The 27,954-nt window shown below is 42.1% G+C and overlaps 1 protein-coding gene across 1 annotated transcript; it reads left to right on the top strand.

Moving 5' to 3' along the window:
* CDK6 (cyclin dependent kinase 6) lies at window positions 1–27,870 on the top strand. Its single transcript, XM_088533539.1, has 4 exons — window positions 1–213; window positions 21,884–21,934; window positions 25,818–25,953; window positions 27,212–27,870. Exons 1-4 carry the CDS (start codon window positions 71–73, stop codon window positions 27,356–27,358), a joined length of 477 nt encoding a protein of 158 aa, XP_088389665.1. The 5' UTR covers window positions 1–70; the 3' UTR covers window positions 27,359–27,870.
* Window positions 27,871–27,954: the final 84 nt, after the last annotated feature.

The raw sequence follows: 27,954 nt of genomic DNA, 5'->3' as shown, positions 1-27,954 counted from the left end.
ACAATGTGGATTAAGATAATCTGGGGCTGCACACAACGGCTCCGAGGAGGTTGTAATTCAGTAGATAAGCATGTTCTCTCTTATGTTCCTTTTTGTTTTGCAGGTTGTTACTTTGTGGTATAGAGCTCCTGAAGTTTTGCTTCAGTCCAGCTATGCAACACCAGTTGATCTTTGGAGTGTTGGCTGCATATTTGCAGAAATGTTTCGTCGAAAGTAAGAAACATTAGTTTTCTTTTTTTTTCCATGAAATTTGAAAAAAAAAATGTGCAATAGCATCTAGTACAATACATAAGGTCATTTTTATGTTGCAGAGGACTCATAGGATGTTTTATTTACAGCACAAAATGTAAATGTCCATTGTGTATCCTTAAATGTTGCCATCAAGGAGTTTTCTTGTTTTTGTTTTGGTGGGAGTTTCGCTTGGCTCCTGGTAAAGCCTAAATGAGCTTTGTTGCACTCCCGTTACGCGTGACTCCGCATGCAGATAAGTGTGGGCCAGAGGGGCTGCTGACCAGGTTGAGTAGAGCTGGCTGCTGTGGAAGGCCGAATGTGGGGAGGGCAGGCGCAGCGCTGAGCAGTCGTCCTGCTCTGGAGTTTGTGCGTTAGAGCACCACGTGTTTGCTCCCTGTCCTCCCTTGGCATATTTGGAAAGTCACTGTAATGCTGATTTCTACAAAGAGGGGTAGGAATTTGGGGAGAAAAAGCTATTTTGACAAGGTGTAGAGTAACAGAGGTAGTAAAAGGCAGGCAAAGAAAACAGATATAAGACATCTCCTTTTTTGACCGATTCAGTGAATTTGGCTATCATCAGAGTTATTTTGCTGTGAAAGATTCCAGCTGGATGCAGCTGACTTGTGAGTGAGAGAGCAATGCCTGTCAGTGGAAGCTGTCATGGAGGTTTTACCATGCCTACGTGGTAGGTGTAGAGAGGAGCAAACCCTCAAGAACTTTGGTGAGGTAAATCTGCCTCAGTATCAACCCAATCACATGCAGTCTGGTTGGGATTACAGCAAAAAGTGCTGATGTGTGATCGTCTAGTTTGAAGTGATCTCCACAGAGAAACTGTATATATCACTTTGCAGCAGCTACCGTGAAATTATAGAACGTACATAAAGAAAATGTGAAAGAAAATGAAAAGACTAAGTACTCTAAAAACAGTCAGAAAGACTGAGTGGTCTAAAAAACAAAACAGATATAACTTACAAGAAATAGGCGTTCTGCAAGGGCCTTGAGAAACAAGTAGTAGCAGCAGATTGAGGTGAATTTATATAATGTGGAGTTCAAAATACTAATTGAAGTCTTGCAAAGGGACTTTGTGATTCCACTACTTATTAATGTTAGTATATGGAAAAATCATTTTTATTGGGCTTTTTGCCTGGTCAAATGGCCTGAGTAGAATTATTACACTCCACCCTCTGTGTGTCTGACTCAGAAATGAAGTCAGAAAATGAGAGAAAAGAAGAATGTGGATTTCAGGAGTATTAGTTAAGCCCTCCATTGCAAACTTTTAAGGATTTCATCTCATCCCATGTACTGCCAGGTTCACAATGGCATCAAGCCACTGGTATTTTTTGTATTTTAAATTGCAGCCAACAAGTTAATTTTAGCATTTGCAATAAGAACAAAACAGAACAAACAACTGATGAGAGAACTTTATTATCTTCTCAAAACTCATTATTTTTTTTCTTGTCTAATTTCCACGATTCCTGCAGATGAGTATTGCCATATACAAGCCTACCAATTTAATTTTATTTTTCCTATTATGACATTTGAGTCTTACTTGCTCTCCAAATCCCCAGATCCAACATATTAAATTGAATTAGAAACAGTTAAATTCTCTAACGCAAATATTACATTAATATCACAAAATCAGAGATTTTTTTTTAGGAAAACAAGAATTGACTGGAAAGAGAGTTTGATAAAACCAGGACTTCTATTGTCCTTGCCAAATGTAGGGTCAGTCTGACATTCTCAGTCCTAAGTTTGGGAGACAGTCAAAAACTGCAGAGGTCAGGAATCTGCCAAGTTTGTATGTACTATGTTGTTTCATTGCAAACAATATGACTTTTGGATACTTCAGTATACAGGCTGGTTTTGGAAGACTGATCTAAAGTGCCATTGCCACAAAGCAACCGTGAGCAGCACTGAGTGGTATCTCCATGGAAGGCTGTATAGGGGGTTAATTCTGCAATACTCTCTGTGCGATATATGTTGTCTTTCTGATTTTCTTGGTGAGTTGCAAAAGAAAACCCATGTTACTGTGACCTTGGTAGCAATAAACTGTAAAATTTTGCAAACTCCATGGAATATTTCCATAATATTGAATAAATGGAAGAGCCATTTCTGCTGGAAAATGGTAGTGCCCTTAGTAATCATCCATCTGCTTTTCAACTGGTGTTGATAGGATAAGAATATGAGAATGCAACTAAAGCTTAGAAGTGGATGTTAATTTGACATTAAGACAGTCTTTCCTTTTTACTGCATTCCTGAGCACTTGTTCCTCTCCTTACTCTATTTTGCCTTTTCTCTGAAAGATTTTAAAGCTCTGTTGCTTTTAACAAATTCAGTGAGACACTTCTGGACCTTTTTTGATCACAGAGATTTCACTGGAACTAGAAATAAAATGCTTCCAAACATCCCAAAGCTGTTTATGCCAGGCAGAAGGTCAGCAGTGTCTATACAGATTTGTGCAAATGCAGTCAGGGAGCTCTAGGTTCAAGCAAGTTACCTCCTACCTTGCTCACTGCCAGAAAGCTTTTGGTTACCGATAGGCACCAAATGGCACTTTATTCACACAGCCTTCACTCCAACCCACACATTTCTGTATTCGACACTATTCTATTTCTCTGTTCTAGACTACTCTGGAGGAGGAGTACACTGGGAGAGAGCTGAGCTGGAGAAATGGTCCAGTAACCCAGTGTTACAGAGTGCCATATCACCTCATTTAGTCTAAATCATCCTTAAGGCAAGCCAGTTTAAGACAAATGCAAGCAAAGTATTTGTTTAAAAAATGCATCTGAAATAAGTCTGATTGTGTATAAGAATTCTTTAAAAAGAAACAAAAAACAAAATTAAATAAATCTCTATGTAGAGTAAATCTGAAGGTTTCTCTCACCCTGCTATCCAAATGACACCTCTCACCTGAGGACTCCAGCTCTCCTGAAAACTGGGGTTTGAATAGCTTTAATTATAGCTATGTACATTTTACTCAAGCATGCACATTTTAAATCCACATCAAACATGCACATTTTAGTTGCGGTACAGATTTCCAGGCTTCACCCCTTGTGCATGTGTACCTACCACCACCCCGGCCTGGTGGGGTCGGTGGTTACCAAGCTGGGGTGTGAGGCTGTATCCTGAAACTGCCTTCATGTGTCCCCAGGATCTGCATTTACAGATCTGCAAGAAATTGCTCAATAGCCAGCACATGGGTCATACAAGCAGAGAATATCCTGTCCTGAGAATGCTTTTCTGTCCACATGCTCTGCTGATGAAAACAGCATCAAATGAAGGATTGTGTGAAAATGGCCTTATATGACAGTTTCAAATTTAAAATCTTTCTTCTAGTTAAATAGGCTGCAGTCCCTTCTAGCTACATTTGGATGGACTGTCCTTAACTAACCAAAGTGTAAATGGATTTGTTCCAGTGACTCCATTTTATTTTGATTAAAAGATATGGTGTGTTGATCACAATAACTAGTAATAAAAATTATAAGATGTCCTATTGGTTGCCACAATGTCACAGAATCCATCAGAGATGCAGCTGGCAGAGCGGACAGGGACGCAGAGGCAGGGGATACCCAATGGCAGGGGATACCCAGTGGCACGCTAAGATCAGCAACTTTCATGTCTCATCTCAATCAGCAGCCAGTACTGAGCCAGCTGCGTTAATCTCATGTATATAGTTGTAGAAGGTACCTCTAAGTAATATGATTAAGTAAAAGTAAGCATTATTTATAAAAAGCCTTCACTCCAGGGCTGAACATTTTCCTGGCCAGTGGGAAAGGGCCTTGTACCTCCAGTCTTTGGCAAATCAGTCTTCACAAACCTTACAGATGTCCACTCTCACCCAATACTTGAAAGAGAGCGCTCTCCCTAAAACCTTTCCACCTCCTCAAAACAAAAATAAAGAATTATTATCTCAGTGCCCCTACCTTCACTCAGACAAGCAAAAAATTAATTCCAAACACGTGGACTTTTACTGAGAATGGCCATGCACCAGCTCCATGGTGCTGCAGTCAGTCTGCTGTCGGTACAATCATGAGTCCCGCGAGACTGGCACAAATACTATGAGGTTATTATTTGTTCAGTTTTAAATTTTATGACATTATTTTAGTCATTTGTCTCATTTTTCAGCTTTCTCCACCAGCACTTAACATATGTGAGAGAGTTATTGCATTGCCAGCTATGCTTGAAAACCTCAGCAGAAGATAAAAGATGTGCGACAGCTAAAATACCTGTGATGGGACAAATTCCCTGTGATGGGCGAGCACAAGCAAGATAGATAAATAAGCTGGAAGAGCAGAAGTCATCTTTATAACAGTATAAATGTGTCCAGTTAGAGTAGTTACATCATTGTGTGCAGACAGCCCAGGCCTTTGTTGCTCTTGGTAGTGTATACAGATGTGATAAAATCAAAGCTTAGAGCCTAGTATGGTAACAAGGCTGTGACATGAGAACTGCATTTGGGACCTACAGGCTGTCTTTAATCATGCACAAAACATTTAACAGTTAAGTGAAAAAAAAAACTAGCAAAACATTCATATTCATTCTTAGATACAGTGTTTTACAGGATAGAATAATTGCAACAGGTCTTCCACAGCAATATCTGCTACGCATTTTTTCCACTTCCCAGACAAGCCATAGGTTATCAGCTCAGCCTGCAGTGCAGCTGTCAGATCCACTGCACACTCTTTCTCCAGTTTTCTGGCTCCAGGACCAAGGGCTGGAATGCCAGGCTGTGCCAGGAGACAGGCCACTGTCCACTTCACCATCGGATTGCACATCACTGTTGAAGAAAGGAAGAGCAGTGGGCAGTGAAAACCATGTGGCAGTTACTGCCTCGTGAAATAGAGGATGGCCTAGTGGTTTCAGAAAAAAATAGCCAGTTATGATGAAAACACCTGTTTTTAGGCTGTTTCCAAACACTGAAGCTGGATGGGAAAGTTTGAGCTTCTGTCTCAAAGTGGAAGGAATGGCTCTTTTTAGCTGGATCATATGAGACTGTAAAGCCTTGGCTTCGCTGAAATCATTGCTGAAATTAACCTTGTTTTCAAAGGGCACTGTAGTGCCCCCAGAAACAGCTCGGCATGGCAGAGTGGCACAAAGCATGGCAGAGCTAAACTCTCTTCCTGTGCATCATGCTGCACCTCAGAGGACTATTGCCTCTGCAGGACCGCGTTGCAGGGCGGAGAGGGAGCAGTCCTGGCTGCCAGGCCCTGCTCTTCCTGCAGCGACACTGTACAAGCTCTCCATTACCTTATCGAGGAAATAAGCCTTCATAGTTAACTCCCCAGGACTGTGGGACTTTCGTTCAAAATAAGATTGCAATGTATGTGGGAGATACTCAGAGCTGTCAGTTGCAGAGCTGGTACTCACAGGCCCTCCACTCTGTTCTACATGAGACTCTGCGTAGCAGAAGCTAAACTCACAAGAATTTAGACCGCTCTGTTGGTGTGATTATTGTTATCTGGCTGCCAAAGAGAAAGGAAAAGGTAGTTTCAAAGGAAATTAGGTCATCAATATTTGAGCTACTGTGTGTATGTCCTTGCACAGAGCAGGAGGTCTCTTCTCCCGTATCTTATCAGTGGACAAGGAAGTGATAACTCCTAACAGATCCTACAGGTTCTCAGCTGCTTTGAATGGGACAGGTGGCTTTTATCTCGGAGGAGATCTGCAGTCCAGAGTCCAGTTTGAGTCTTCAAACTAGCATCATTTTGGTCATGCACGCATGTGGTTTGAATTAGCTGTTCTTAAAGGTGCTAATCTCTCACAGATGTAGTCCTTTAAGGTTGCACTTTGAAAAAATTAGGTGTACATCTGGCAACACATGTTCAACAGCAGAACCACAGACTCTGAACTATCCAAGCATGCTGAAGAAGAAGTAGAGGGGACAGTGAGCTTTGGGGGAAAAAAGACTCATAGAAATTCTGCTATTACAGAGAATTGCCTGGCAATTCACCATACTATATCCCCTACTCCTGGTGTATTTTGGGTTAGCCATTCCTTGGGATTAACTGTCTTGCTGCTGAACGCTTTCAAGGAACATCCAGTCGATCTGTAGCCTTCCAAATGCACACCTGCCTAAAGGCTATATATGCATTAAGTGGCCTTCAGCTCAAACTGTGCCACAGTATGTCATCACTTTAAAATGTTTATGTTAATCTCACTGAATTATTCAAAGCACTGGAGGCACAGAAACGTTTCTTTAAAGCCTGTGATCAATACAAAATATCAGATACTGGAACAGTAGGAACAAAATACAATGCAGCTTAAAACAAAGGTGGTTTTTCTTAGACCAATCCCTAATCTTGCCATAGACCAAGTGCATCAGTATGGGCAAAGGTGTGACTGAAGAGCCTGTGGTTTGGGCAAGACTAGAAGGAAGGAGAGACCACTTATTACTATGCAATGCTCTAGACGAAACTGTCTCAAACTGAAATTAATGGGAAAACTTATAATTTACATAGGGCAGGAAATCATGGAAACATTACCACAGTTTCAGTAAGGTAGGGTTATATTCTCTGGCTTTCTGCACTGATCTTTATTAGCAGTTGTTTGGCACACAGTTATGATCTTGCTGACCAAACTGGGTTTTTAACTTCTTCCTATGTGGACAGACATTACAGATGACATACTGGTCATACTGAACACAAGCAAAAGAAAGGTAACTATGATTGATAGGGATGAAGACTTCAATTTCATTTACCTCTCTGCACATACCATATGTCAGTGCTACCACGGACAGATTTGTAAGGCATATTTCAGTGACGTTGTTTTGTCTCATATTACTTGCCTTTTAATTCTTTGTCAGTTATATTCCTGTGCTTCAGCATATCTGAGCATTTAGTACTTACAGTTTTAGGCTGGCTTTGCAGATGTGCAACAGTTGGAATATTCATTTTGCCTACTAGATCTTGTATTTCTCCATATGGTCAAGTTTCTATCTCTTTTTCAACTCTTAATCAGACCTTTTTGTGCTCCCTTCTCCTATTTTCAGTAAGATGTTTCCCAATCATCTAAATACTGAAAAGAAGAAAGAAATAGATGAAGCAGAAAGGGAATCCATAAAAGAAAAAAAAAAGGGGGTAATGAGGTATAACGAGAGGGAAGGAGTAATAAAACCAAGACGACACAGACATCCAGGCAAAAGCCACCAAAGGAAGACATCTGTGAACACTGCTTATAAGTGGAGTTTCCCTTGTAAACTGTCAAACTTCTTAAATGTGGTTTGAGAGACAACTGTTCTATCTATCACTCAGCAATTTTAAACACAGACTTTGCAATCACATTATCTGGTGTTTTCCAGTGAAACTCAAAACAACATATCTAGTGGACCAAGACCTTGAAAACATCACCATTCACTCGTCTGCCTGATCTCCATTGGATTTTGGTAGCACAAAAATTAAAACAAAGCTCTCTCCTTTCTGCTTTTTGTCTTTGTTTTAGCAAGCAAAGGTGAATGCTGCCACTCATAACTGTAAAAACTACACAGCTTAATTTGCACTCTTTGAACCAAGGTACTGTACAGTTTTGGCCTGAGTTTGTTTTTGCCATTTTTGGATATTAACTTGTTTTGTTACGAGAATGATTTAAGTTGCAAGTGCCGTAAAAGTTCACCACCGTCCAGACTGACTGCACTGGGAGAAGGTTCATACCTCGGAAAGATCTTATCAGTGTTCAAAATTCTGTGCTTTGCAGTTTTCCTCCTTTATTCTTCTGCCATTCATGTACATATGGGTGTGTGGGAGGCTGATGGTTTTTCCAAACCAGACCTAATAAAATAGGATTTTTTCTTCCTCCCCAGATAGGTGGCCAGCCTATTACAGATTTTTTTGTGTGTTACTTAAGCTGAATGGACCCAAGCTACAATTTAGCTTAGTGACCTTAGTGATCTGACAGAACACCAGTGACTTTTTGCTTCAAACTTTGCTCTGAAAGGGAGGCAGAAGACGGCACTGGTTCGTGTTATTCTAGTTTTCTGATAAGCAGAATTGTTTTCTGTTTAGTCCTATGTCAGTGGTAAGGCTCCCGTTGGCTTTGGGCAGAGGACAAGCACACATTAAGGGAGAGAAGGGCAAACAGTCACAACAATACCCATAATTACTGTGCACAAAACAGATAAGAGATCTCAAGGCAGTATCACCTCCTTAAAAATAAAGTACCTCTTTGTTTTTCAGCTCACATTTTCCTTCAAGGCTTTCTGGCCAATATCATTTTAAGTGTCTACGGTTGGGCTGACTGATAGCCGTTAGTCAGATCCAGTTACTGTATCAGCCTGTGGTTGGCGAGGGGCGGTGAGCGAGTGCCAGGCCATTCACTTGTGGTTTTCCTCCTAGTTTCCAGCTGTGCCAGACTTTCAGTGAGAGGAATAGATCTGTTGGTAAGGGAAACCGTTGATAAACCATAGAAACCAGAAACTGTCATTACCCATAGCAGAAAAACAGAAGGGAGCCGTGGGGTAGGGGCCAGGAGACCATCAGAAATGATGTTTGCTGAGAGGGCTCAGTGTGAGTGTTAAGTTCAGGTGTTGAACTGGGAGGGGGAGGTTTGGACGGGGTGTCCCAGGCCGGAGAGCAGCAGTCGTGCTCCAGCAGGGCCAGCCTGGACAAGCTCTCACCAGGATCCTCCATCCTGGGGGTGGTTCTTGGAGCTTCTGCACAGGTAGATGCTCCAGCAATAGTCTGCAATCCTCCTGAATGCATCATCTTTAAAAAAAAAGGGGAGGGAGGCAAAAAATCTATTAGAGGGGTGATGTCCCAGTCTGTGACAATGATGTGACTCATTTTTTTCCTTGGGAAGAACCTGCTGCGCACTGCTCAGTGCTGCCCATGCCGGGATGTGGCCAGGGGATGCTCTGCTTCTCGAAGCCTGGCCTCTGGCTGCAGGGAGCTCTCTGGATTTTGTTTGACTCAGAATAAACTAAGTGTTTCTTTACTGGCTTTTCTCTTCTATAAGAAAATCCCTGTGAAAGGTATTTAAACTCCGAGGTGGCGGTGACTTGTTTTTGCACTAGTGCTTCTCCATATGTAGGTGCCCACAAAAGCTGTTAGGTGTTCTTTCCATCTAAAACAAATCATGGATCTGCAAGAGAGTGGTAGGAAGTGCACCTAAAGGAGCAGCACTTCAGAAGCATCTTAGGACAGCTGAGCAAAACCTAGCAACTTTCTGCAACTTCGTGCTACCTTGTACCAAGTGAATACTTGCCTGCCAGAGGAGAGCTCGAAGTGTCAAGGAGAAAACAGTAAGAAGTTTGATATTTAGAATTCCAGAATTGCATTTCTGAGTGGGAGCCGCAGCACCTGGAGGTGGCTCCGCGCGGCCTGGGCTATGCCACAGGCCTCGGGCTGCACGGAAACGTAGAGCAGGGACAGAGCAGGGAAGCGCCGGCCCTTCCTCTCCCTGCGGAGGCAGCGCTCGCCCGGGAAGGCGCGCGGCGTCGCGGCGCCTCACGGATGTGCTCCACACAGCGCCTGCGGCGTCGGCCGCGCGCAGGGCCGGGGACGCAGCGGCCTGCGGCTGCGACGAGCCCGGCCTGCCCGTGACAGCTGCCCAGCCACCCGCACGCCTCGTTCTGCAGGGACCGCAGCCTGCCTCTGCGTGGGCAAAGCGTGGGACTTCTCCCAAGCCACGCGCGATACCCTCCGCTTTCCTTTTATAGCTGCGCGGAGCGCGCGCGGGCCGGAAGCACTGCTAACACACGCCCTGGTGCAGTGCTGCTTCTTTTGCTTCAGTGCTCTCCACATTCATGGCTTCTCTCCTCAAGTGTCCAGGCTTGTCAAAAATAAGGGCTGTGGGGATACAGACATTTGTCAGAGAGGAATTCCATCCGAGAGGGTTACTTTGTTTGCACTCATTTATTCAGCTGAGCTGGAATAAATTGACATGAAGATTCATTTACTATTGATTTTGACTGAGTTTGAATCAGCAACTAGATCAGAAGATGATTGACTCAGTCTGCTATATCGTTCAGAATTTGTCCAATTATTGTCAATTATTGGATGATTTTTATTAGATTATGCCCATGAAACGTATTTTTTATTATATCAGTACTGTATACATGCTGTTTTATACAACTGAATAATTTTAAAGTGCTTTTTATATTCGTATAATTGGAGTTCATGCTTTCAGTATCTAAATTAGTATATGTAGCAAAAGATTTTTGCAGTAATGTTGCTTTTTATAGCTTTTAAATTGAGCCTGCTTGGCTGTAATGAATCATACCCTGCTGCTGTAAGAATGAAGATGCTCAGTTACAACTAGAAGACATAGGGCCACTTCACAATGAAAGAGTGTGTATATATACGTACATGTATATATGTATATATACATATATGTATAAAGTCAGAACTCACTCCCTGCTGAATGTCCTACGCAGAGATACAACAGGTTGGCTGGCTTCTCTCCTACCTGGACATCCGTTTTCCTTTACTGGAAAATGATTGCACAGAGAGAGGGATACATTGCTCATGTGCTAGGTCTGTTAAGAGGTTGATGGTGAGGGCATTTTCTGGTGCATCAGCTCCTAGCTGGGGACACGGAGGTGGTGAGCAGCAAGTGATGTGTGGATGGAAAAGTCCAAGGGCCGGAGTGCCACAAGCAGAGGCAGGTGTTCAGCACAATTCACTCTGTAGAGATAAAGAGTTGTATCCTGTTCCCTTTGAAATAATGTCAAAAAGCGGTGGGGATTGTGCCAGTGACAGAAGCAGGTTATTTTTTCAGTAATGGCAAGAGCCAATAGCAAGAGTAGAGCAAAAAATGTCCCAAATTCATCTTGGAATTCAAGCTTTGAAATGCAAGGAAAAATCTGCAGTGGGATCTACTCATGTCAATGCTACACAGGCAGAGGGGAAGACAGCATCTGGGTAGTATTACCACAGAGAAGTTCTCTTTTTTTTTTTTTCTGGTTGGGAAAATGGGAAAGAATAATCAGTAATAGATGAACAGGATAAATAACAGGAGTGTTCCCAGTAACAGCCTGCACAATACTGTGCACTTACATGGTCCATTGCCTATAAAACCTGAAACTTGTACAGCCTGAGTATGTTGCCTGGGGAAAAAAAAGTATTATTTAGGGCAAAATTATATTTAGGTTAAGTGGCCTTTGAAAGCTGTATCAGTTTTCCTTGTATGGTTGCTATAAATACTTTCCACCTTTAATGCTTATCTCAAGTTTTTCTGCAGGTGTTTATTAATTCACCGTAAGCCAACACAGCTGCTACAAATTAAAATATTTTTTTTCACTTCATCCTTCTAATCCATTTTCATGTCTTTTGAGGCTCAACCTCCACAGCTGGAGAAAAGTCTGGAGTTGAAATTTCACCTCTGTTCACATAATAGTTTGTTGGTTAGTACTGGAAATGTTTTCCTGGCCTTTCTTGTCTGAAGGGTTGTAATCCCCTTGTGGAGATTCTTTTCTGACCAACAGTATTTGATTGCAGGTGAAGGTGATGCAGGGTATTAGTTTGCAGTGGGGAGGGCTTTTCTGATGTGTTGGGTTTGTCTGAAAAGCTCTGGGGAGGCTTAGAGCAACAGGTGCCATTAACACCTAATACGGGTAGCAGACGTGACCGTAGACCCCAGCCCACATTCCCTGCCACCTTGGAGCAGCTCAAGCCCCTTTGCAGAGATAGTCCAGCCATCCCTTCTGGTTTTTAGTGCTTTCCCAAAGAAGAAACACCTCGTTGTGGGATTTTTACTCTATATTGAGAATTTGATCATCTAGACTTTGTGAAACATTTTCAATTTGGTAGTTACCTTTTGGTGGTGGGAATTTGACATCTTTTGGATCTCTCATTTCTAAAGTCTCCGAGAGTGCCAATGTCCAACCGCACTTGCCTCACTTTCACCTCTGTCATCTCACTGCTACAGGTGACAGAAAAGGTTTTGTCTTTTGTGTTTGTTGAGCAATAAAACCCCAGAAAACCCTAAAAACATACTCTGAAGTTAATTTGCTTAGGGTCTTTGAGCAGATTGAATTGAACCAATTGGTTCAAGTGGTTGTAGTGTATGGATTAGTTTTGCATTGTTTCTCCCGGGATTTAGAAGAATCCCTCTTTCTTGGCTTGACAGTAGGTGCCTCACTGCAACTTGAAATATGGCATGAGCAAGCACCTTACGGTGACACGACCAGCTCTGAAATTTTGTGGTGATGTTTGCTAGATGCTTAATTGATGCTTAATTGAGAAGTAATGTATGAGCTGGAAAGGTGTGAAAATGCAAAGAGTGCTGGAATACAACGGTGCCATGCTCTGGGAGAAGCAGTTTGATCTTTCCAAAGCCAGGGCCTGTGCACAGTGCCCCACAGATCAGCTCTGAGGCCTGTTGCTTCAGTGGGTGAACTGGAGAAGAAGGAGCTTTCTCAGCCCCTGCCCAGCCTAATGGGGTAGCCTTAGTCTAATCCTGAATTCAGTTATTGCTTTTAAGCACTAAGACACAGCTGCACCACAACAGTGAAGAAGCGTGGCAGTTTTTGAGAGCGCAAGTTTAAAAAGGGGGATATGAAATAGGCTCATGAGAAAGAAGAGAATACAGAAAACTAAATAAGTATTTGTGGGAAGAGCACAACCATATTGTATTTGTCATATCGGTAGTTCTGTCTGGGTGCTAAAGAAATGCAGAAGCCTGCAGTTCAGCTGTATAATTAAACCTGAAACTACTGACTGACAGGAGAGAGTTTAACTGTGTGCAGCGGTGGTGTATTTAACACACACAGAGTTAAATCATCTTGCTGGTGAGAACTGTCTGTACAAATGAGAGGAATGCTTCTGGGTCTCCTCTAAACAGAAACATTTTTTTAGCCTTTCCCTTTTTCCAAGGTCAGTTGTGTATGTATTTCCAGAACTTGCTTCAGATGATGGGACGGTTTTCAAAATGCCGCTGTTGTATCATGCTCGTGAGCTGAGATAACCGCTCTAAAAGCCCTGCAACAAATCTTCTGGAGAAGCAAATGTCCACAGATAAGAGAACTGTGACGTGTGTGCTTAGGGAATAAGTGAAGGACATTCAACCTATCAAGGCTCTTCCATAAAAAAAAAATAATAATAAATGTGTTAAATGATGAATACTGAAGCAGTTTTGCCCAGGAACAGAGGAGATCTGCCCATGGTAGAGCATATTATGGATGAAGATAAAATCTACACTCACCTCACTCAGTTTTTATCAGGCATGCTATATCCTTCTGTTGAAAGACCTTTTTCTTTCTTATGAGAGGTTGTGAAACCAGAGCTTACTTAGCTGATCCTGGGGTCACTGGTGCCTGTGCTAGAGCTTTTTGAATGTAGCAGCAAGGGATGAGGCCCTTCCTTCTGCTCCAAGGCCACCTGGGACCTTGAAACACAACACCTACCTAAAGTTAGTGTTACGTTATCGCGCAAACACTAAGCATCCGGAATAAGGTCTTCCTGTGCCCACTTTCTGAGGGAGCTTTGAGAGTGCTTATACGCTTATATACTTTTCATTTAAACTTTCTCTTTTTCTGCTATATTTTTAATCTGAATCTACGCAGGGTCTGGCCCTGTTTTGCTCTTAAGGGTGCACATGGTGCCTCTGCTTGGCTTCCCTTTTACTGACCTTTCCTTTTCAGCTGGAGTTTCAAGGGAACATGTATGTCCCTCTGCAAATTGCTAGTGATTAATCCCTTTGCAATCCTGGTTCTTCACAGGTTGCCAGCCTGTATTCTAAAAGCCGTTCAGCAGTTGAGCATCTCCACACGGCATAAACCCTCACACCAGAACAGTGCAAACTTCCCACGATGAGAACCCGCACCAGGAAGCTCGCCTCTGAGCAGGAAACTTAACCGAAAGGGGATTGCCGAATTTATGCCCCATTTTAACCTGCCCTCTCTTACTCCTAACATTATTTTCCATCTTGCCTTTTACCTCCTTTTGGACACTGCTGGCTTCCAGCCGCGCGTGCAGCAGCTTCAGTCCCAGACATGATTGGAGTCCTGGAGCTTCACGGAGCTGCCGGCTGCGTTCTCCCGCCTGGCTCATCTCTGCGGGGAACGCGTGGCTCAGAGAGCATCCGGCCTGCTCAGTCCAGCCTCATGTGTCTTAGGAAATAGTCTGTGCATTCGTAGGGGAACTTTCATATTTCTTTTGGGAATTCATCTCAAATAGCACGGAGCAAACTCAACACGCTCCTGCCCTGGGAGACTGCGAAAGCCTTTCAGAAGCCACTGATTTGCCCTTCTCTGCCACTGCCTCGTGAATGAAACTTGGCAAGTCCGTGAGAATCTTCACAGGAAGTATTAATAATAATTGTAATTCTTTTAATACACTAGCTCAGATTCTGATAACAGTTTAATGCTGATATTGCCCCAATAATCTTAGAGGTGTTATCCATAATTATGATACTACCCTGCTTGAAGAATAATAGATTTGGGATAAAACTTTTGGGGGTATTAAAAACTAAAATAAGAAACTCAAGATGGCTGATCAGCTCTTTCTCAGATTTTAGCACCATCTATTTCCTCAGTCCTAACATTTACCCATGTCATTCTTCTTACATGTAGGAGAAGAGAAGGTATGTTTCTTAAAAGCCTTGAGCGATTTGTGATCAAGTATAATAAGCTCTACATGAAGTAACTTCTTCCCTGTGCTGCGCCTGGCAGCCACCCACACAGAGATATTATTAATGGGAGCGGAGAGGGCGAAGTACAAAAAAATGTTACGTTAAAATGAGAACTGGGGATTGCACAAGGGCTGAGGCAAGGCGCGTGTGACTGGAAGTGGGTAACTGTCCAGTGCGTGCAACGCTCTCAGCTGGGGCCTGCCTGCTGAAATGAGTTTCATGCTCTGCCCCACTCATGTTGCTAATCAGAAGCGGTCAAGGACCTTTGACACGTCGCAGGGATTCATATTTCTTCCTTACACCCTCCTTTAGTCTCCCGCTTCACGCCCGCAGCGCAGACGTGTCCCAGGGAGCTGTGGAAGAGAAGCAGCGGCGGGAACACGAGTGAGGAATCAGCTCAGAAATAATCCCTCTGAATAAAGGTTTCCACAGGACAGTCCAGATCATGTTATTTCGAGTCATCTCGTGATTTTAGTTTTAGGTCTTATTTGTTTTTAATTCAGAAAATGAAAATATTTTCTTCATAACAAGTAACTGAGAATCTGACAAAATTATTTGCCAGCTATTCACATTTTGTAATATGAAAAGAAAAAGAAAACATCATTTAAATATATCTCTGAGTCACAGACTATGTAGCTTGGCAGCTTTCCCGTGGCACGATGCAGGATTCCTTGGCAAATGTTTCTTGGCCTTAGTTTTCAAGTTTCTTCCCCATCACCTTGTTGCTCCCTCACACACACATACTCAGACTCCAAAATTTAACTGCTGTAGCCTTACCGATGCCTAAAATTCCCTCTTCCGCTTCCATAAACTGCTCCTTTACTCTTTTCATTTGCATTTTTCCCTCCTGCGCGTCAGGTTACCAAGGGCTTTCTCTTTGACCGTCTGCCCTGTCTTGCCTCTCCGAGGCCTTCAGCTGAGCAGCTTCCTGCTCCTCTCTGTGGCGCTGCCACTCGCCACCTTTCCAGCCCGCCCACCTCGGCCTGGCGTGCCCGGGAAAACCGGCTGCGCCTTCCCCATCCGAGCTGCTCTTCCGAGTGTATGTGGGTCTTAGGTGACTTCGTTGCCGCCATGGGAATTGCCGATACGTGGACTTTTCACCAAAAGCCCTGTCTCTATTCAAGTCAGCCACTGGGAGATGATCCGTATTGTTTTTCTGCGATAACAAGGAAGGCGACGGGATTCCCAGCTGCTGTTGTCACCACACGGAGCAAATGCGCTAGTGGACAGACTCCAGATAACTGTTTTGGAAGTTATTTCTTACGTATCTGGCTCTCTGTCTAGCCTTGCAGGCAGTTGCATTGGCAACTCTAGAGTTGTTTCTATGGCTTTGTAATATGTTTGGATTAGAAAGAATTTCTTCACTGCTTTTTTTCTTTGTTACTCTTACTTTTTCCATCTTTGTTACTATATCCTTTACCTAAGCTTTCTCCATTATCTATATTACCTGTAGTTCAGTAGCTCAAGGTCAGAAATTAAAAGGCAGTTTCCAATGAGAATGGAAGTAATTGTTTCGAAATGCCTGTCACCATCAAGGCATCGAGGAATCTTTTTCTGTACCTCCCTCCCTGATTATATTGCTAAGCAATTTTTCTCCTGTATCTAAACTGCAGTATAGACTACAGCAGTGTTTCTCAATGCCTTTTATTCCAACTTAGGAATAAATCAAAACTTTGTTACAATTTCTTCCAGAGACTCCGTGCTTTGTGGACTGTAAGCTGGAAGTAAAGTCTAGAAGTTATAGCCCAGTTTGCAGTTAAACCTCATACATCTTTTGTTTGGGTGTCATTGCATTGTCTTTGTGCACACTACTTTTAGAATTGCTTTGGCATGTTAGTGGAGTTGCACCAGGAGGATGATTTTTGTTTTCATAGAGACTTGCTTAGGAAATGTTTATAGCTCAGTTTGTACTGAGTAGCACAGATATGAAAAAGAGCATCTGAAAAATAGAGTACTTAACCTTTCGGACACAGATACCGGTTCAGCTAGACAGAACATCCAGTGTAGGTGGAAGGCAGCATGAGACAGCAACGTGAGCCGAGTATACTCCTTTGGACAAGATAAAAGAGAAATCTAATTTGTTCAGCTGCATATAAGCATGAGAGCCTTTCAGCCAGAAGATTAGTGGTGAAAGTCCTTCTAAATTATAAGCAGATGCTAACTTGTTCAGGATTTGTGTGGTTTTACATTGCACTTTTTAAGTTGTGACCTGTATTTTTATTACAATGTTATATTTATCTTTGTGTTAGATTGCCATATAAAAAGGTAGTTAGATTTATCCTGTGGAAGTAGTCACAATGCAGATTCATAGCTAATATCCACTTAATTGTGTAGCTGCATATTCTGTACCTCAGGAGCAAGGACTTGTTCCAGTATAGCTCCATGTTTTCAAAAATATATACTCTTTGAGGAGAAAATTGTGTTAGCAGGACAGAGTAGTAATGTTGTACCTCCAAATATATATGTTTTTTTTTTTTTCTGTAAGCTAAGGGCATTCTGGCCCTACAGTAGAAATAAATCTCCATTCCCTCCATCCAGTGACATTGTTCAAGAGGGACTGGCTAAAATTCTGTCTCCAAGGCCTTGGGAAGGAATTGTCATCAAGGTGGAAGGCAGGATCCTGCCAATCCCTTGTAACACTTCCCTCCTCTCTTCTCCCTAAAAAAATAATAAAACAAAACTACAAAAGTAGGAAAGCGTAGGCATGTGACAATATTTGGGACCTCTTGAGCAAACGGTTAGATTAAATTGGTCTCATCTGCACTGGAATCCTTTTTGTCCCATCTTCTTCCCTGCTCAAGTGTGTATTCTGAGACAGCAATGATGTGGGAGGCCTCAAAGCGTGGAGTTTGTAGCAGGCAAAGCCAGGGAAGGTTGAGAGGATCAAGGAGCCATAGAGAAGGCAAGTGCATCCCCAGATGCACCCCCTTTCCTCCACCAGTTGCCCCCTCTTTCCTGAGACAGACACAGATTTTTAGGAGCTCTTTGAAGTCAGAGGACAGATTCCATCTGCTGCCACACGAAGCGGATCTAGATCTAAATGAAACTCAGAGTTTAACCAGTTTTGCAGAGCTCCCCAAGTAAGGACTTCTGGATTCAGTCTGCAGAAATAAACCTCAGGGAACGAGTGGGTGAGTGAGTCAAGTAAAAGATAGGGAGAAAAAAGGTGAGATTTTACTTTTCTGCGGCTGCTAAGAGTACTTCCAGTTCAGTGGTACTGGTACCCACCCTTAAGAATGAAATTAAAAAAACAATTCCTCAAGATAAGAGTTCCCATATAAGTGTGCTGGACCTGCGGTGCTGGCAAGTCATTGCTTAAGAACAGCTAGTGCCAAAATGCGCGATGAGATTTTCGTTCAGCTGCTGATTAAGTGGATCTACTTCCCCAATCATCCGTCCAATATTCCAATTGAACCAGCAGCCAAGATTCGTGAGGCAAATTTCATTAGCTTGGCGGTGCCGAGCCTGGAGCTGGCATTCTGCTGTAGTCGCGATGGGTGGATGGATGGAAGTCTGCAAGCTGAATTAATAATGCTTCATTATGATGAAATATCAAAGTGTGCTGCAAGGTTACCTTGTGTTGTGTAATTCTATATTCAAAATAATTTAAATTCTTGCTTCAGCTCTTAGTAAATCTGAGACAGCAGCAGCGATGGGAAAAACCTCTCTTAAAAATCCCAAGAATCACACTTGTTTTGGCATGACAGTGCCTAAGGTGATTTGAGAGCAAGGCTGACTATGCCAAGCTTTCACATTAACACAGGGATCAGCATACATTTTAAAACATTAGATCTGCTTCCCGTCCGCACGGATAGGATTATTTGATTGTGCACATTTTGTTAGCTTAAAGGGTCCCGGTATTGTAATGCTGGAAGCAAAAGTGAAATGGTTGAAGTAATGGAGAAGTCTGTATGCTAATAATTTAAAGCATTAATTTAAAAATTATCTAAGGTTGTCATATTACCTGACTTTGGAAGCTATGGAGTGTGTCTTTCACCACAGAAAATAGTAGGATTGTAGATACTGAAAATCTTGAATATCAAGTTCAAAACAGACAGTGGAAGTAGATGATCATGTCAAGTTAAGCTTTGCTGGGCTTTTTATAAGCCAGTATTACTGGGTTTCCTAGCCAGTTTTCCTACCTAAAAAGTACAGAAGCCTCTAAGTGTAAGTTGAAGCAGTCTTGTGGAAGAGGCTGCAATAAAAAACATAGTGTATATCTGGGAATCCATGCATATTATTATTATTTATTTCAGAGTGAAAATAAACAGTACGTTATGGACAAGTACTAGGCTGCCTCATCTCGCAAGTTCAAATCTGGTGTCATGCAGTTTCAGATTGAACTTGGTGAAATTGTTCACTCAGTGGCCTGTGCAAAGCAGTTTGCACTGTAAATTGGTAGGACATAACCTGGCTGGCAGCAAATATGAAGAAAAATAAATGCATGCCTAGTACCTCAAAGAGCCAGCATGTGTTCCAGTTATTGCTTTGCTCTTTTTCTTGGTAGCAAAGGTTTCTGCAGAGATTGTATCTAGAGATTATGTCTAAATGAGATCTGTCCTAGTGCTCTGAACCTGGTTGGGGTATTTGATGTGGCCCTGCAAGATAGTGAAATGGAGCTGTGCTGTCCCACTGAGAGTTGCAATATGTTCCCCTCATTTTGCAGGAATAAACTCATAGAATCATAGAATCATAGAATCATAGAATGCTTAGGGTTGGAAGGGACCTCTAGAGATCATCTAGTCCAACCCCCCTGCACACGCAGGGACACCTAGAGCACGTGGCACAGGACTGCGTCCAAGCGGGTTTGGAAGATCTCCAGAGAAGGAGACTCCACAACCTCTCTGGGCAGCCTGTTCCAGTGCTCTATCACCCTCACTGTTAAGAAATTTTTCCTTAAGTTCCTATGGAATTTTTGGTGTTTCAGTTTCCGGCCATTTCCTCTAGTCCTATCAGTGGCCACCACTGAAAAGAGACCATCCCCGTCCTCTGCACTCCCTCCCTTGAGGTACTTATAGACACTGATTAGATCCCCTCTCAGCCTTCTCTTCTCCAGGCTGAACAGGCCCAGCTCCCTCAGCCTCTCCTCATAGGGCAGATGTTCCAGGCCCCTGATCATCCTTGTAGCCCTGCGCTGGACTCTCTCCAGCAGCTCCACATCCCTCTTGTACTGTGGGGCCCAGAACTGGACACAATACTCCAGATGCGGCCTCACCAGGGCTGAGTAGAGGGGCAGGATCACCTCCCTCGACCTGCTGGAGATGCTCTTCTTAATGCACCCCAGGATCCCATTGGCCTTCTTGGCCATGAGGGCACACTGCTGCCTCATGGTCAACTTGTCATCCACCATGATACCCAGGTCTTTCTCCGCAGAGCTGCTCTCCAGAAGGTCGGTCCCCAGCCTGTACTGGTGTCTGGGGTTATTCCTCCCCAGGTGCAGAACCTTGCACTTGGCCTTGTTGAAATGCATGAGGTTTTTCACCGCCCAGTTGTCCAGTCTGTCCAGGTTCCTCTGAATGGCAGCGCAGCCCTCTGGGGTATCAGCTACTCCTCCCAGTTTCGTGTCATCAGCAAACTTGCTGAGGGAGCACTCTGTGCCTTCATCCAGGTCATTGATGAATAAATTGAACAGGACTGGACCAAGGACTGACCCCTGGGGGACCCCACTAGCTACAGGCCTCCAACTAGACTCTGCACCGCTGATCACCACTCTCTGGGCCCTCATGTTTAGCAAGAGGTGATGGGAGTGCTGTGCCTGCTTCTGATAATGTGCAATGAGGGGGAGGATCATAGCTGGGTATTCCTTGCTGTCCCAGCATAGATGGAAGAGTTTTCTTTTAAGAAGTGGGACTGTGAAGCCATGGCCTTGGCGATCGCTGTTGTTCAGGGCCTTTGTCAGAGAGGAGAAAGGGAGGATGCAGGAAGAGGCAGGAGAAATGACCTTCCTAAACAAAGGATGCCAGTGAAAAGTTGGGAATATGCAGCGTTTTTCAAGCATTTCAGTTGAACAGGTAGGAAAAACGGAGCAGTAAGTTCACAGCGTGCAGCACTCTGGAGAGCTGTGCTTCAGAGAAGAGGGGCAGCCCACGCAATATTGCAGTTTGTGTGAGCCTGAATTGCCCTTCTTCAACTGATCTACCAGGTCCACCCACGTCTTACTGCACCAAAGTACTGCTCAGCATCTGAGGGCTGATCTTCACAGGCGCCCTCATTCCTGGCTGCGTCCTTTGTCATCCACCAGGAAGATGCTGGAACTCTTTGGAGTTTACACATACGATTGCACTGTGGATCACAGCTTACTGGACTACAGGAGTAGGTGGCAGTATAGGACACAAATCTGAGTTTTATATTTTACTGATTAGTCACTATGAGGTGATAGTATTTTACAAATTACAATAGTAGAAATATATTAAACTGTACTTTGAGAAGGAAAAAGTATGTACCACTCTTTTAAAGTATTTTTAGTCTTTTTTTTTTTTTTCTGAAAGCCTCTGCTCTACCTATTGTAATGTTCTTCCTATTAATTTGTTTCTTTCCTGAACATATCTTTATCTATGCAGCAGAAGTATTCCTCTCTTTCAAGGTAAATTCTGTACTGTTTCACATGCCATTGTTCACAAACCTTCATAAATCCACTGTCATTTTATACTCAAACTTAGGAGTGCCTTTCCAGTACAATATGCAAGGAATTTAATTTTCAACTTATATCCTTAATAATTCATCTTTGATTTTATTATATTAAAATGGATTGCATGACATTCACTCATTTTTTCTTTCTAATGAGCTCTTTGAGTATGTTCTTTCTAATGAAATCTATTTTGTATTTCATAGGATAATACTAGTTGAGAGGGAAAAGGTTATTTCATTCCTATTAAAGGACACAATCAATTCCCTAAAGTAACATATTCAAAGATATGTTTCATCCATCTTATTTTTCACTGATTTAAGCAGAAACTTAAAAGACAATGCGCTCACAGGCTGGATAAAACGTGAAGCAAAAGGAGTGAGGCCTCAAAAAGTAACGTATTTTCACCCTATGACTTTAATTAGAGGAAATCATTTCCTAAAAAATATTTCTTTATTCTTTCAGGCCACTCTTTCGTGGAAATTCAGATGTCGATCAGCTAGGAAAAATCTTTGAGTAAGTAATAGCAAGTTGCACTATGTCAATATCCTTTTAATACTGAAACACTGTGAAGTTTCTTTGCTCTTTGCTATGTTTTTAATGCAATAATGTGACTAGAACAAAGTATTCCTAGAACATATTTCCTATTGCTACCGAATGCAACATGATATTTCCGAGTATTCTGGGTCAGAGTGGGAGGAGGAAGCAACATGGAATATAGTTCTGCAGAACTAACAGCCATCAGCAGGAAGTCAGGAGAAACTTCTCTTTGGGGCTTTTTAAAATCTTTTAAACACATTTGCGTGATGCATGCATTCGCGCGCCTTCCCAAACAGTTAGAGAGACTCAGGAGATTCGCTTCATTTATAAACAGAGTTGTTTTCTCTGTGATTGGTATATTTCAGGAAACATTAGAATCCCTTAGATTGTTACCAAAATGAAATCTTGAAGGTGCTAACCAGTGACTTCTGTACAGAAGAAGATATTTAAAATATGTTGTGTAGCCTGTTAAAATGATTAACAATCATATTTTTGTAGTGAAAGGAACTGTGAGAACAGAAGGAATATCAGCATTATAAATGTATATTTTGTTGGAGATGGCCTAATTGGCTTTATTTTAAAACCATTTTAAAATATTCAAAATTCATATTTGTGTTCTTCAGGTATACACTGAACATTTTGGTTAGAATAATTCACTTCCAAAATATGGTTTTAGTTTTAAGAAATCACTTTAGAATGACTGATATTATCAATATGATAATTAAATGAGAATAAATCACCTCTTTTGTGTAAAAGCTCGTCAGAGCCAGGAATGTTTCTGAATTTTTAAGAAACATATGCACGCACCTCTGTCTTCCCTTCTGGTACCAGAGGGCTGCAGGGATCCAGGTGTCTGGAAGACAGAAAAGGTCAGTAGGCAAAGTGAGAGACAGACCTAGACCGAAGGTTGAGGCAGTATTCCCCTGAAGATATTCCAAAGAGAAGAGAGTAAAACTTCCAGTTAAACTGATCAAATAATGAATTTCTCTGTTTAGCCATGTTTACCACTTCTCAAATCATAACAGATCTGTTTCTAAGCATTTTCATTATTTAATATGGGGTTCCTAAATTGCAGGTCTTGATTTCGCACAGTTGACTTCCCTTTCCTGCATACCATACCAGTGTATGTGACTCACTTGCGTGGTTAATTTGTCATGCGCTGAATAGCTCTTCCTGCCCAATCCAGAAAAATCAGCCCTTAAAGTTTACTTTTTCTTCTTCTGGCAAAGCTGCTCTCCTGGTGCTAGTATATGCTGCTTTAGTAAATGAAGACAGTTCCAACACACGCAGCATGTTCTGTAAAAAAAAAAAAAGGAAAAGGAAAAAAGAAAAGAAAAGAAAAAGAAACAGATTTAGCTGTGACTTTTCTGAAGATTTTCATTTGTAATATGACATTTAAAGAAAAAATTCCAAATGATTGGAGATAGGATTAAACACACACCAGCTAGCAGCAGCCTCCAACAGGGATCTTTCCATCCCTAGGGGGCAGGATTACCTGTACAGAAAAGAATTCAACCCTTAATCAAGAAGAATAAATGCTGTGCTAATTTTAGAAGAAATTCCTCATTACACATCTACTTAAAGAGAAAGTTTGCTTCTGCTTCTCTTTGTGCAACCCCTTAAATAGTTCCAAAGTCTCTTTCCTGGGTTTGGGGGGGATTTCATGCTAAATAGTGTTTATTTTGGTGTTTTCACAGCTGGAGAGTTAGGCATAGCTCTTTTTGTAGGAGGATTGTTTCTCTCTGCAGCAGTGAGTCATTCTCCAGGCTAATTTGGACAGAAAGCTGCTCGAGGATTTTTGGGCACACCGGACCGATGTGCCCTTTTGGCCCTGAGGGCTGTGCTCTACTTTTGTTTCCCACGTGCTGCCCTTATTTGCATCAGGTAGCTCCCACGGAGCGCAAGGGCAAATCCCGAGGACGTGGTCCAGAACAATTTCCTGCTTTCCAGGGACCCTGCCAGCATGCGGGATGTCCTCCCAGATTTCAGGCTGGCTGCTGCCATGCCATGAGCAGACTTGTCTCCCCATGTGATCAGCAGCAAGGAAGACACTCGACTTTCCCAAGACCAGGCCTGAGACTGTGGCAGGAGGTGAAGCTCCTCCTAGCTTCTCCCAAGCTTAGTCCCTGACGTGGCTGTGCTACCAGAGCAGAACAGGGGCAACTACTCATTATTAAGGGTATTTTTTTTACGAAACTCCTTATTATGATTTTAAAATAGTGTGTGTGGATAACTCAAATGTCTTTCTTCTCCCTTCCTGGACTTGTCCCTGCTCCCTGAGCACCAAGCTGCCTCATGGCTCTCTGCTCGTCCTGCCTGTGCCTACTACACTTACCCTGCTCCGTATGTGTCTCTCGTGTAATATAAACAGACCTGGGACTAACAGGACCTGTTTGAATCGCAGGTTAAACGCCCTTGTCATTTAGAATATTTAACTCCCACATGGTCCTGTGATGCTCTCTGTGTGATGTTTAATCTGGGTCCAGCTCCTCACGCCGCTGATCATATGGTAGCAACCACTGTGGGCAAGGGAGTCATCCCATTCCCCACATGCCTGTGGTGGCAAAAATCACATTTAATTTTTCACGCGGCTTTAGCTCGTCTTTTCCCAACAGTGCTGATGTCTTTAGAAACTGCAAAAATAAATTGCCCTGAGACTGTAATTGCTTTGCCCTCCTGGTCATGCTGTTATTTTGAGGACAAGGTATTAGCTTTCAGAGGCATTTTAAATGAAGCAAATTTACAATCTAGAACCCATGTAAATATGAAATAATTCCACTAAGTTCAGTGAGGTGGCTTATGTTTTACATGAAAATGTTTGACCCTTGGCCTCACCCAGGCAATTATCAAACTCAATTAATTAAAAAAGGACGATGCTGCTCCCTAGTGGCATTGGATTTAGTGCAGACCTAAGCTTTTAATGCTTTTTTTTTTTTTTCATCTTCCTACCCTGGCAACATTTCTAATAAAAATCTCATTTTTACAGACCATAGAAATTGATTTTTCCCTAAAACTTAGCAAGTAACACACATATTCTTTTCCAGAATTTCCATTGAGAAATGGCATTTTATCACCACAAACATTAACATCAGACCAAAACGTGAAATGTAGGAGATGTGATGCAGAAACATTGGAAGTTTCTGGATTAGAGTTCCCCTAATGATTCGTGTATTTGGGTTTTCAGGCCTTAGCATGATTATTTCATAAATGTAAGTACCTTCTGAAATGAAAATAAAAGAGAAATAAATGATAGAGATTTAAAATACTCTAATAAATATTCTAATAAAATTGAAAGTAAAAACAAAATGGCCCTTAGCTCCTATGCCACTTTTGAACTGAGACTTTAGAACCTGTATTGCAAAGCAAATAAATTGTTTAACTTTGGGCAACAATTACTGCACACAGCTTTGAAGCATTATGAAACTTCCCTTTTATTGCCTTACCCTCATCCTGACCCATAGTCTTCTCTCAGTCCTTATTCTTGTGAATTAAGATCCTTGCATGAGATTCCCCTTTGAAGTTTCCTGCTTTTAATCATCCTGGAGTGACATATGTTGCGCCATCCAGACAAGAGCTGAGCAAATTTCTTCCAAAACATTCAACCCTTTCTCAACTCGAAGATTTAGAAAATTGAGAGCTAAGCCAGAAGACTAGGCTGGACACACAGTAATTTCTACAAAGCATGTGGAGGACCTACACCCATCTCCCTCTCTTCACAGTCCTCAGTGCATTGCTGTACAAGTAATTGCAGCTAAACTAATAGACTCACTGATAAAGCAAACTGCTGCTTCATAGAATCAATATAAAGGAGAGAGTTGGATAAATATCCAGAGTTAACGTTATATTTTTCCTTTCACAGTGTAATCGGACTCCCAGAAGAAGAGGACTGGCCTAATGATGTTGCCCTTCCCAGAAATGCTTTCACTTCCAGGCCCGCACAACCTATTGAAAAGTTTGTACCAGATATTGATGAACTGGGCAAAGATTTACTTCTGGTGAGGTTCTGATGTGCTTTTCTAAGTTCTAGGTGCTGGAAAGTTCTAGAAAGTTCTAGGCAGGTTGGGAAAAGGCTGGGATAAGGACCTGGAAAGAAGACAAGAAAAACAACTAGGAGGAGGAAGACAGGGGTTTATATTGAGGGGACACTGAGGCTTTTAGAAGGGCTTCTTAGAAAGGGAGTCTAGCATAAACAGAATATGAACACTGAAATTGATACAAAAAGCCTAAAACTGGAGATTGCAATTTAGTAAGAAACAGAAATTGATCTGATACAAGCAGATAAGAACAAAGCAGAAAATGGGTAACTTGGGAGAATGAACACAGTAGCTGTGATCATTTGAGGGCAGCTCTGGGAGAGCTGGGATGAAAAGCAAAGCAGAGAAGGTCACCATTGCTCCTGTTGCCTGCAAAAAGTGAAACCCCCTACAAAAGTATTTATCTGTCCAGGAATGTTTCCACAAGCAGTGACCAGCTTGTACTGCTCTCTTTACTGTGACAGAAAACCACGATCTAAAGGCAGCAATAAATATTCAGCAATAAATCCTGCAGCTCTTTGTGCTGCCCAAGTGCACAGGAGTCATCGTAAGTGTCCAGGACCACACTATGATGGGTCCTGAACGGACACTGAAAAAAAGACAGTATAAGCCCACATAGCTAGCACACTACATCCTGACACAACAAAACTATTGCATGCACTGGTGAAAAGACTACTGACCAGCATGATGAGCTGGGCTTTCTGCACTCTTACAGAATGGCATAGGTTAGATTTTTAGTGTACTTTTGGATTTTTTGTTTTTATTTCAACATGATGGAATCTGTTTTTCTGTGTGTGTGTTTTTTTTTTTAAGTAGGAAAAAAATGAACACAAAATCTTAGAATATAAAGGGAATAAAGTCAAGCACACAAGACACACTGAGAGAATTCAAAAACTCTTTAGGAACAGTTGTTCCCTGCAGTCTGTGAGACAGATGTCCTGTGCATCTGAATTCCAGAAAACCTGTTTTCTGGGATTTCCTAAACTAAGGATACTGGAATGTTCTAACTTGCTGTTCTCTATTAGCTTGTGAGAGGTCACATTTGTATCCTATGACCCCATTCCTTTAATATGAATGGTTATCACACAGCACCTAGTGAGATTCTTTTGTGCCTAAAACAGTTCAATATTTGACAGTGACATGCATTAGTATGCACATGCTATGTTAGCAAAGTTCACTGCACATTTTTGTTAAAACCAGCTTCTTTTCGTACTTACAGAAATGCTTAGCATTCAATCCAGCCAAGAGAATATCTGCCTATGTCGCCCTGTCTCACCCGTATTTCCACGACTTGGAGAAATGCAAGGAGAATCTGGACTCGCACATGTCATCCAGCCAAAACTCCAGTGAGGTGAATGCATCCTAATGCTGACTGAAGACAAACCTGTAAATGAACCAGACACGTAGCTGACAAGGCCACTGCCCCATATAAATCACATAGCTGTTCCACTGAAGATCATTATTTGGAGGTTTTACACGCCTGGCTCTTCTTTTGGGATTGTGATGAGCTTATCTAAGGAAATCCGTATAGTTTACTTTCATCAGAGCAATGCAAGGGCCAGGGCTTTCACCTGTTCCCATTGCAGCTTTATGTTTGTTTTGTTTTTGTTTTGTTTATCTACCTGGGAAAACTCCAGATGGAAGAGAAGCTGCTGACCAGTTTTGCTGTTTATTCTTTTAATATTGAATGCTGCCAGTGTGGAGTAAGATAATCGAGTCACTGCCAAAACATGATGCAATAATCTCTCTCTCTAGCCGGGAAACATGATTTGGTACTTTATTATTATTATTATTATTATTATTATGTGATAATTTACAGTGATATTTAAAGAATGGCATTGAAAGATATTGAATATCATATCTCTGCAACCTGCAGTTAACTGATACATATGTTAATTCATCCAGCTACTGTTTATATGCTGGTGCTTTCCCACTTGAAAACTGGGATAATTTTATTGTTTC

The sequence above is a fragment of the Tinamus guttatus genome, unplaced genomic scaffold (genome assembly GCF_059628265.1).
Source record: "Tinamus guttatus ecotype Peru unplaced genomic scaffold, ASM5962826v1 Tinamus_guttatus_pri_ptg000509l, whole genome shotgun sequence".
NCBI classification, from domain to species: domain Eukaryota; kingdom Metazoa; phylum Chordata; class Aves; order Tinamiformes; family Tinamidae; genus Tinamus; species Tinamus guttatus.
The sequence above is the reverse complement of the archived record's forward strand: the minus strand, read 5'-3'. Positions and strand labels throughout refer to the sequence as shown.

Bases quoted from the DNA above. Each gene is read 5' to 3' on its own strand.
- CDK6 (XM_088533539.1), top strand. From the start codon at position 71: ATGTTCTCTCTTATGTTCCTTTTTGTTTTGCAGGTTGTTACTTTGTGG. The intron at 21,935-25,817 runs GTAAGTAATAGC...TTCCTTTCACAG, and splicing joins CAGCTAGGAAAAATCTTTGA to TGTAATCGGACTCCCAGAAG. The intron at 25,954-27,211 runs GTGAGGTTCTGA...TCGTACTTACAG, and splicing joins TGGGCAAAGATTTACTTCTG to AAATGCTTAGCATTCAATCC.